The sequence below is a fragment of the Aulonocara sp. 'chitande type north' Nkhata Bay genome, linkage group LG13, assembly GCF_057382095.1.
Source record: "Aulonocara sp. 'chitande type north' Nkhata Bay isolate Kocher_YH1m ecotype deep benthic linkage group LG13, A_spYH_male_GT1.1, whole genome shotgun sequence".
Lineage (NCBI taxonomy): Eukaryota > Metazoa > Chordata > Actinopteri > Cichliformes > Cichlidae > Aulonocara > Aulonocara sp. 'chitande type north' Nkhata Bay.
In genome coordinates this window covers 27,739,514-27,751,049 of record NC_141356.1, presented here as the reverse complement: position 1 = coordinate 27,751,049, position 11,536 = coordinate 27,739,514, and the positions used below count along the sequence as shown (strand labels likewise).

The 11,536-nt window shown below is 40.7% G+C and overlaps 1 protein-coding gene across 1 annotated transcript; it reads left to right on the top strand.

Annotated features, from left to right (window-relative positions):
• Positions 1–821: 821 nt before the first annotated feature.
• vstm4a (V-set and transmembrane domain containing 4a) lies at positions 822–10,332 on the top strand. The gene is made up of 8 exons (XM_086259637.1): positions 822–1,092; positions 2,281–2,733; positions 5,191–5,244; positions 5,334–5,441; positions 5,559–5,592; positions 5,858–6,006; positions 6,434–6,501; positions 8,866–10,332. The coding sequence occupies exons 1-8, from the start codon at positions 1,044–1,046 to the stop codon at positions 9,016–9,018; spliced, it is 1,068 nt and encodes a 355-aa protein (XP_086115763.1). The 5' UTR covers positions 822–1,043; the 3' UTR covers positions 9,019–10,332.
• Positions 10,333–11,536: the final 1,204 nt, after the last annotated feature.

The window sequence follows — 11,536 nt, the reverse complement described above, 5'->3', positions numbered from 1 at the left end:
TGCTTCATCTGCTGGAGCAAAGACCTGAACTTAAGACCTGGGAAGAGAAAAACCTGAAGGAAACCCTGAACACAAGATTTTGTTAAGAAGTCAAAATCAGAAGTATCATTTTAACACATGATCCTCAATTTATAAAACTTGTACTGTGGCTTAACCTTATATTACAGCTGTCTGTTTTTAAAAAAAAACCCCAAACAAACAAACAAACAAACAAACCAGTAGATTCCCACAGACTCAGTTCCTCTTAAGAGAACACTACATACGACTAAGGGTTAAATCTGTTGTGTAATTCCATTTGGCTTTGGCAGAGCTCAAAGCGCCAGCAGAAGCCCTGCCTCAGCAGTTTAGCCTGCCCAATAAAGCAGCAGGCTTCATACCACTGGGACAGTCTGACAACCACAGCCAGAGACAAACCCATGCCACTCTGTCCAGCAGCTGGGAGAGGTCCCAGCACAGACACACACACACACACGGGGACAAATGTGCCTCAACATAAATGCATAAACACATGCATACATACACAAAAATATGAACCTCACACAAATAAACATCAGCATTTGGCCTTTACTCCGAGATGCAAGATGAGCATTATTCCTGGTGACTGAGGTGATGGAAATGCATTTTCAGCAGTTTACTGTGTATGCTTCTTAGAACTGCACACAATGTCACACACACGCGTGCACACAAACCACGAGACTTGACCATCACTTTGGAGTTCTGGGGGTTTTGGGCCACGGTCCAGGACACACTCAGAACACAGGAAATGACATTTCCTACGTTTTGCAGGACACACAAGAGAAAGAGAGTGAGAGAGACAGCCACAGGGAGAGGGAGGCAGAGAGTACTGGGAGAGAGTGGGAGTTTCTAAGTGGGAACAGAGCCTTTACTGTTTCATATTACACAGAAAAGAGGAGAAAGAGGAGAAGAGTTAATGGTGGGTAAGGGCTCTGGTGGGTTGTGCAGTCAGGCTCTGTTTTGAATGTAGCTGCTTGTGTAAGTTGCTGTGCAGTTGTCTGGGTTTATGGATTCACTGACTGTGGAAAATGTACTTCTCTGTAGTGATCCTTGTCCTGACTAAGGCTCTGGTCACAGGTAAGTGTGCCTTCTTTACCGCAGCATACAGCAATGAGAAAGTGAGCAAGCAGGCGTAAAAGAGGCAATATGTGTTTGAGTTGTAACTTGAGCTGTCATCACACACCATCGTCAAAGTTTCAGTGCATTATGGACCTTTGGTAAGGAAATAATAGAAAGCATACAACTACAGTTAGCATCTAGAGGTCATCATATCTAAAATAATCACAATTTGCTAGTGCATTTGTTATTGTGTTAATAGTGTGGTGCAGAAAAGTTGTTTACAAAAAAAAAGAGAAAAAAAAACAACCAGTTGTGGCGTTAGGGTGGTTTGTTGTCTGTGATCAGAGAAAACCTCAGTATAGTTTTTACATATAATTTGTGTCCTAAAAACTGCTGTGAAGCAGACTTACAACTCGTGTTTTATGTCCTATATTTTTTTTTCAGCTGTGCATAATGTTGTTTGAAGTACTTCAGCTGCTTTTGTTGCCACATTAAATAGTGTTAGACAAGCCCCAGAGAGCCTAAGGGAGATTCCCCAACAAACAAGACCAAAAAATAAAAAAAAAGAAAGAAAGAAAGAAAAGAAAAGAAAAAATTAAGCAAAAGCAGCATGGAAGACCAGATGGTCCCTGTTATCCTTCCATGTTTCTCCTTGCCTGTTCTGGGTTGTTCCATACCGAGGATGAATGTTTCCCACCTGTAGCTATTCTTTGCCTGTCTGGTCACACATATTGTGTCCAGACCCCTTTGTCTCTGCCCTGGCTCACAGCAGACTAAACCAAGAGCACATCCAAGAAAGTAAAGTCATACTTTAGCTGTTTCTTTCGCAGTGCTTTTACGCTTCCTTGCTAAAAGAGAGTGAATACACATACAATCATGGGAAGATGCACAAATAGAACCAGTGATTGTTTGAAGCTGTGACAGCAGACAAACTTTTAACTCGTTTATTACTAATTTCGAAAGAAGGATTGAGTCATATAAGCGTTCTGTGAGGCTTATGGTTTGATTTAATTTTATTCTGACACACATTTACCTAGATATCTTACTCGGAAAGTATTACACAGTAACAGAAGCAGACATTTTGGAAAAGGAACATACTGAGTAGATTGAAACTAAATGATATATGTACAAAATCGAATTAAAATGAAAGCTGTATACATTTGTGCATATATAACCAAAAGCGTTTGTGTTTTTTTTTGTCAACAGAGGTATGCCATGCTCTTAATGTGACAGTGACCCCTGGGCCTGTCATCTTGGCAACAGAGAACGACAACCTGACACTGTCCTGTCTGGTATCTCAAAGGAAGAGGACCACGAGTGTCCTGATTCTTCACTGGTTCTTCTCTCCTCTAACCGCTCCTACTCCTGTGCCTCCTGCTTCCCTTCCACCCAACTCTCCTCCCGTACTCGACCACCCGCAGTTTCTGATTGTAAAGATGGGCTTAAGGAGAAGGAAGCTGTATGGGAACTACACCTACCGTTTCCCACAACCAAAGTTTCATCTGCACGAGAAAACGGAGGGAGAGGTGTACCAGTTGCGGATTCTCAGCGTGACTGGGTCGGACCAGGGTTTTTACAGCTGTAAAGTTCAGGAGATCCGCAAACACAGAGACATATGGAGAATCACTTCCAATGGTACCAGCACCACACAGATGACAGGTAAAAAGATGTATTCCCTCACATCTCTGTGCCATATTTCTTAAAATACAGACCCATGGACTCATCTGACTTATGAGGTGGATGCTGAGAATTGAGGACTTGAGACTTGTCAATGTTCCTAGTTATTGTTCTGTATTCATATACACATGTAATCATATGTAAATGAATACCTTTATTTAAGCTGATGATCCGTTTGTTTATTTGCATATTAAAACTATAAAACTGTTTCAGGAGATAATTAAAAAGAATATTTTCAGACTGCTATTTTTCAAAGAATTCCCTTAGCCCACATTCGTTTTAGTAAAAATGTCGACCAAGTTATCTGGAAATAAAAACAACCAAATTAAGGAAGGGCCACGATTTTCTTCTACTAAGAAACAAAGATTGTGTAGAAATGTGTCCTCTAACTTAAACTTGCAATATTTGCAGACGGTCATGCCTATATGTTTGAGTGCGACCCCAGTCCTCTGGCATTTCCATCTCAAAACAATGAGCTCACACAGCCAAACCACACTTAACAAAATCCCTGCCTGTGTGCGTGTAAGGAGTAAAAGGTAGGGTGTTGTTGAGCTGGCAGGGTTCAAAAACTCTGATGTCAGCATTTTGGGTTTACTTTTATGCAAGCCTCAGGAAAAAAAAAAAAATACTGGAGAGTTTAGTTGCAGCTTATTCAGTGTGTGCCAATGGTCTTGCAGAAATCAACAAACAAAACAAAGAGAAACCTGTTAAGAAATCATTTAAATCACATGAAGTAATAAATATTTCTTCAATATTTATTTTTATCTGTGCAACACACTGGACCGATCATCGGTGAGATGCACTGGGTGAAGGGGTTTACTAGAGATTTATGAGGCTTTGCCACACTTTGAGGAGGCCGTGTGTGACTCAGTTTACCTTTCAATAGTTTTACGCAAGAAAAGTGCAGAGGTTCGAGTCAGACAGAGCCTGACAACGCCCTGCCCTATATTCAGGGCAATGTCCCACTAAGGAAGCCACACAACCTCAGGCATCTCCGCCATGCATTGACCACAGAACCAGAAACAGAAGACCTGACATTATGAGGGTAAACAAAGAGGGAAAAAAATTATATTGAGGGAACCCCTTAGTCTGCAGATCTCAGTCTGCAGGGCATAGAGCAAAGACTACACCCTAAAGAGGTCAATGGACCACTTTCATTCACAAAACTCCAACCTCTTCTTTATATCTAGTTCCCAGCTTCAGACCTTTAATAAGAAAGTTTGATTGCTTTGTGCTGATTTTCTAAACTGGTAAACTTTCTAGACACTGTGTTCAAGCTCACTGAGCTGCCAGTTTCAGTGGTTGGTAATTTGTTTTCCACATTTACCTTCACAGCTGAAAGACCTCAGATAAGCCTAAATCTGGACCTGATGGTGTAACAGGGGTATAGGGTATTTACATTTCACATAAACGTATCACTATTGGTATGATGTAGAAACATTTTTAGTGAACGTTTACATTTAATAGCTCCCTTACAGAGAAGCTGGTGACCTCAGTGTGTTTGCTCTCATCAGATGTGCGGTTTAACTGGTGGTTAACCTCAGCCCAGATTCCAGCCAATTGTAACTGTCGCCTTGTCTGGTGAACAAGACTGGTAAAGTTTGCCTGCTTCACAAGTCTTTATCTTAGCTTAACAGTGCAAAGACATGATAGCCTGGCCCATCACACCTTTATTAGTCTTAAAAGAAAGTTATATTCATGGCAAAGATAGCATGTGGTAAGAGCATTTTTAAAAACAAGCTGTTATATTTGATGAAATGGAAAAATATTTGTGAAAAAAAAATCTTCCATTTCAAGAAGAACAAAAACATGATTATTTACTTTTTATACCTTTTTTCCATCCTAGAAATATTCCCTAACCCACAGTGTTGCACATTAATTATGTGTTACTGAAACAGAACAGTGAAGACACATTGACAATTTTGCATTTAGTTCAGTGGTCTGGAAACAGGCTAAAAGTCAATTAGAGTTAATATCTTACAATATGCATCAACCTGTGTGGAAAAGTCATATTAAAATCTCATTATGGAGAGCAGAGACAGTCTTCACTCTCCTCAACCTCTCCCTAAATACCCCCGACCTGTACAAAATCAGTGACAGCTCCCTTGTTGTTGTTTTTTTCCTTAGTTAATAAGGACAAAGAGAACACTGTTGATAGCTGATATGTGGAACAATGGGGAACCCCCAAACATGGTCCAAGAACAGCAACACAGCTGATATATGTGTGTGTGTGTGTGTGTGTTAATGTTGTGTTTGGCTGATGGTGAAGCAGACTCTCCCTTTATGACAGTGGTTTGGATATTTCCAAGAACCACTGGGGTTTGTTGTACAGGGCCACAGCCCTCAGACATCAACAAATATAAAGATACTCAGTCTGGGCACAGTTTCCATCTTTTATGTACAGTTTCTGATGACATTTTAAACTGTCTGTTTCTACAGTGCACTTTACACCCGAGGATGGTAGAAGTGAAGGATTGTGGCTTTTGTTTGCAGGTACTGTTCTCAGCTCTATTCCTAATTCTGTCTCATTTACACATCTTGCTTAAATAAAGCTTATTCTATTCTGATGTCTCTGTTTTTAGATGTGTATCTGTGTGCTGTGCTGATCTGCTCACTGGGCCTGCTGTCCATCTTCCTATTCACTCTCGTCCTAATCTGCCAGTACTTCTACAGAAGACACAGGCTCAAATGTAAAACCACTTGTTTTCCCAAAGCAACCGTAGATTTATAGCTTTATGTTTCCCACTTTTGTATCTAAAACAAACCGTCACATCAAATGTTTGTCTTTATTGCTTCTTTCTCTACAGCCAGTTACCCTCTGGTCAAATGTCCAGAAAGCAGGTACTAGTATGCTCTTTATTTAGAAATCAGAAAGCTGGGGGAGTGTGTGTGTGTGTGTGTGTGGGGGGGGACAAACACAGTATTTGCCAATTATATATATATATATATATATATATATATATATATATATATATATATATGCAAAACAAACAAACATTATGTTGAGCTTCAGAAGTATTTTTAAATGTCTATTTATTTACACATTTTTAAAAGAGCATTTTTAGCTTTAATATAAATTAAGATCAACTTTATCTACTCCTTACAGCTCAGGAGAGACTGTAACAAGCTCTAGTAGTTGCTCCAGTTCCTCCCCAAGCGCACAAAGGAGAGACATGAGACAGAAAACCAACCGAACACAAGCAGTAGCGCCACCTAAGATACCTGAAGAGCCTCCACTGCACATACCAGCCAAAGGTAAAATGTCCTGCAGAGTCCTTCACAAAGTAAAATATAAAGGTTTCAGCTTTTAAACCTAAGATGAAACATACTAGAGGTACCAGAGTCACAGAGTGGCGTGAGAGGCCCTAGCCCCAAGAGCAGGAATTTGGCAAAGAACAGTAAATTACAGTAAATTGTCAGCAAGCAGAAAAGCAGGAATTAAGCTTGCACAAAAACAGTCAGAGAATGTGAAATTCCTGCCTAGTGTGTTACGAATTAAATGAACACTGTCACTGAAAACAGCAGAAGAAAGCATTTACATCCGTTTTTAAACAACACTGTGATTAGGTTTAACACAAAGTGCTTGTGAAGGACAATTTTGACTTCAACCACAATTTAATACTTGCCAGTTCATTCCTCCTGGCTGCTATTTTGAGTCAATTAAGGTTGTCTCCGTTTTCAGTGCCCGTTGCTGCAAAGAGACCTCGAAAGCCCAGAAGGTTGAAGACTCAGCCAAGGAGATCTGCCACTGTAAGTCTCTTCCTTCAAGCACAAAACCTATGTGAACTAAAACTATGAAGATCAATTATGAAACATAGGTACTTAATACCTTTAGAATGTATTTCTTAATGTTTCGAAAAGATTTTTTTCCGTGAGCACAGTTGTTATTGAGATGCATGCAAGAGGGAATTTGTCTCACGACTGCATGATTGTCTACAGCAGTTTATTGCCATGTCTTCATTCAGTTATGAGCTTGATAATTCTATTTAGCTTTATTGCTTCTGAAACACAATTATTTATTTATAGTGCTTCATTGGTTTTATATCTTCAATAAAAGTGTCAAACAAGTGTGTACAGAAGAAAACTACTCAAACTAAGCATCATCAGTATTTCGTCTAATGGCGTTCTTGTAATTTTGTACTGAAACGAAGCACTGGAGATGTGAGCTTTTCTTTAGCACGAACATGCTGATTAGATTAGTGCAGCCAGGAGGATCTGAGGATTTTGGATAGGGCTCCTGTTGTACCAAATGTTTTCCGGGTAAACTAAATGTTCCAAGAGGTCCTGAAAACAATGTAAACAGATTCTGCTGCTGGGAAACAGAAAAGATGTTTACCATGGAAGTTGACAAAAACTACAATTTGCTGACAAGATGAAATGCTGACAGTTACAGTTGTCTGTGACTGTTTTTCCCAGTTGTAAATTCTGAAATTGTTGCACATACAGTGGGGCAAAAAAGTATTTAGTCAGCCACCGATTGTGCAAGTTCCCCCACTTAAAATGAAGACAGAGGTCAGTAATTTGCACCAGAGGTACACTTCAACTGTGAGAGACAGAATGTGAAAAAAAATCCATGAATCCACATGGTAGGATTTGTAAAGAATTTATTCGTAAATCAGGGTGGAAAATAAGTATTTGGTCACCTCAAACAAGGAAAATCTCTGGCTCTCACAGACCTGTAACGTCTTCTGTAAGAAGCTTTTCTGTCCCCCACTCGTTACCTGTATGAATGGCACCTGTTTGAACTCATCATCTGTATAAAAGACACCTGTCCACAGCCTCAAACAGTCAGACTCCAAACTCCGCCATGGCCAAGACCAAAGAGCTTTCGAAGGACACCAGGAAAAGTATTGTAGACCTGCACCAGACTGGGAAGAGTGAATCTACAATAGGCAAGCAGCTTGGTGTGAAAAAAATCAACTGTGGGAGCAATCATCAGAAAATGGAAGACATACAAGACCACTGATAATCTCCCTCGATCTGGGGCTCCACGCAAGATCTCATCCCGTGGGGTCAAAATGATCATGAGAACGGTGAGCAAAGATCCCAGAACCACACGGGGGGACCTGGTGAATGACCTGCAGAGAGCTGGGACCAAAGTAACAAAGGTCACCATCAGTAACACACTACAACGGCAGGGAATCAAATCCCGCAGTGCCAGATGTGTTCCGCTGCTGAAGCCAGTGCATGTCCAGGCCCGTCTGAAGTTTGCCAGAGAGCACATGGATGATACAGCAGAGGATTGGGAGAATGTCATGTGGTCAGATGAAACCAAAGTAGAACTTTTTGGTATAAACTCAACTCGTCGTGTTTGGAGGAAGAAGAATACTGAGTTGCATCCCAAGAACACCATACCTACTGTGAAGCATGGGGGTGGAAACATCATGCTATGGGGCTGTTTTTCTGCCAAGGGGACAGGACGACTGATCCGTGTTAAGGACAGAATGAATGGGGCCATGTATCGTGAGATTTTGAGCCAAAACCTCCTTCCATCAGTGAGAACTTTGAAGATGAAATGAGGCTGGGTCTTCCAACATGACAATGATCCAAAACACACCGCCCGGGCAACAAAGGAGTGGCTCCGTAAGAAGCATTTGAAAGTCCTGGAGTGGCCTAGCCAGTCTCCAGACCTCAACCCCATAGAAAATCTGTGGCGGGAGTTGAAAGTCCGTGTTGCTCGGCGACAGCCCCAAAACATCACTGCTCTCGAGAAGATCTGCATGGAGGAATGGGCCAAAATACCAGCTACTGTGTGTGCAAACCTGGTAAAGACCTATAGTAAACGTTTGACCTCTGTTATTGCCAACAAAGGTTATGTTAGAAAGTATTGAGTTGTATTTTTGTTATTGACCAAATACTTATTTTCCACCCTGATTTACGAATAAATTCTTTACAAATCCTACCATGTGGATTCATGGATTTTTTTTTTTCACATTCTGTCTCTCACAGTTGAAGTGTACCTCTGGTGCAAATTACTGACCTCTGTCATCACTTTAAGTGGGGGAACTTGCACAATCGGTGGCTGACTAAATACTTTTTTGCCCCACTGTATATACTGCAGCAATTCTTTTTTTGTAGCTGAACTTACTTTTACCCAATTCCTCTCTCCTCTAGCCTCGAATATCACAGGAAGAAAGCCTGACATATGCAGAGCTGGAGCTTGTCCGACCAAGACAGGAGCCCCCGGTCCCTTCCACCCCCGACCCCACACCCTCCAGCCCCGACACAGTCTATGCTCAGATCCTCTTCCAGGAGAAATACCTGTAAACATGTAAGCTTGGTACCTCCTGCAGAGATCCAGCTCTCCGATCGGAACCGTGCAGCAGCCGAAGGACTATATTTATGAACTGTTAGTATGACATTGGTTTTCTTTTTTGGATGCAAGAATGTCATGTGTGGGTAAATGGGAGGCTTGTGCTTGCTGTGTTCAGTTCCAGCACAGCAGCTTCGGGTCTCATAACTTTGTTTCTTTGTTTGTTGGCATCACTGGCCTGTGAGCCAGATGTTTATAGAATGCTCTTACCGTTAACTATTCTTTATAAACTCAGGAGACTGTGTGGGAAGAAACTGTTGTCCAGGCTCTCTTACCGCAGTGTAATAAGGCATTGTAAAAGTCAGTTTTGAAATGCATTTATGATTACAGTACTAATACATCATATTAAGAGATGCTAAAGAGTACAGTGTTTGATTTCTGTAAATACAGTTTTTAAGTGCATCTTTTCTCTAAAGAAGGGTGGATTCCAGTTTGCTTACGAATCTGGAAATTTTAGACACATATACAAACATAACAGGAATGTTTGATAATCTTTCAAAGTTGGGAAATGTCCTTTCTGCGTCTAATGATGAAAGTTACACAAGATTGAAACCATTCAACTGTCTCTAGGGTTTACAGAGAACGGCTAAGAGAGGGGGAAAAAAAAAAAGGTGGTCAAAATGCCTTGTTGAGTTTGGAGAACAGACAGACTGCTTCACACTAAGGTGCACAGAAAAGCGTTTCTGAATGATGAAGCAGCCACTCCTGTTGGCTATGAACAGGAAACTGAGGCTGCAATTCATAGGGGCTAACCAAAATTGCACAACAGAAGATTTGAAGAAAGTTGCCTGGTCTCATGAGTCTCAATTTGTCCTGCGACATTTAGATAGAAGACTCAGAATTTGGTGGGATGTCTTCATCCCGTCTTGGATCAATGATTCGAGTTTGCTGCTGCTGGTGTAACGGCATGGAAGATATTTTGTGTTGTTGCTCAGCATGCCAATGCCTTTATGATCACAGTGTACCCATCTTCTGATAGCTGCTTCCAACATGGTATGAAGATCAAATCATCAAATCAAGTTCAACCCAACGGTGCACTTTGGGCATGTGGTGAAACCGGAGATTCTGATCGTGGATGTGCAGCTGACTGCGTGACGCTATCATGTCTCTGGTCTATATTAACACAATAGCATGGATAAGATGAAACATTTAATAAACTGGTGTAATGGATCCAATACTTTGCCACCTTCAGACAAAAGGCAGGCCAACAGTTTCCAGTATTTATGCTAAGCTAACAATCTAATATACGTATCAATCTTCTCATCCATCAACAATAAACATGCATGACTCCTAATAAAATAGTAGAAAGAATAGAAACAGCACAAAGCGCCTCTAATTTCAAAGTGTACTCACTGTGGCACAAGCATAAATAGCAAATATAAATCTTAGAAGCAGCAGACATAAAGCTCAGGAAAGGTGAAGGGTGCAGGCCATTTTGTGAAGGTCACTGTGTGAAAAATGGGATGAAGATGGAGGAAGAGAATGATGCAAATCCACACCTTTCCCTTGGTGAGTGGGAGAGATTGAGAGAGACCATCATCCCCCACAGTTCATACTCACTGACTACAATGAACCCACTAATGACTACATTTATTCAAATTAGACTAATTGTAATCATGGTTAATAATTAGCTTTACAGTGCATTATAATTGGGTTAGGCTACAAGATGGTTCTGCCTAGGTGCAATAATTTATTTGATTTAATTATTCTGAGGAACCCAATGGTTTGACATTTCATATCATAAAACCAGCGATGTAGAGAGAATGGAGATAGCCGTTGTCTTTAGAGAAGGTCACTGCTAGCTCTCTGGGAAAATTATGAGGACTATTTTCCACTCTATTAAGCTACTCCACTTAGCACAATTAGCCACACACACAAAGGTTAAAGAGAGAGACCTCTTCCTTTATGATAGAGAGGAGTGGCGCATGTGCATGAGAGAGCAAGTAGGAAACAGAAAGCAAACAAACCTCCACAATCAACAGCCTAACATGCCCACTTATTCACTGGAGTGCAAGTGTGATAATGTTGCTATTACACTTTTCATCTGCAAGTTGGGACGAGTTTCATACCACATCTTGTGAAATTTGTCAGATACTCTGTTTATTTGGTCTCTAATATCTTTGGACACACACACACACACACACACACACACACACACACACACACACACACACAGAAAATCACCCATTATAGACATAATATGATCACAGAAAATTTAAGGCGGTGCAAAATTTAAGTGGTACAAAATGGGCTGTCCAAAAAAACCCTCATAAATACCGTATTACAAAGCAAAATGAAAGCACATTGTGAAACTCAAAATAGTAAAGCCAGCAAACTATTCACATCAAACTAAACAGCCTGAATTTTTCTTACCACGAACATTTACCAGACCAAAACATTACAACGCTTACTTGATTAAACGCTGACTTATTTGTCTCTTCACAACAGTGTTTGCTTGACTTCCAGTTTTTC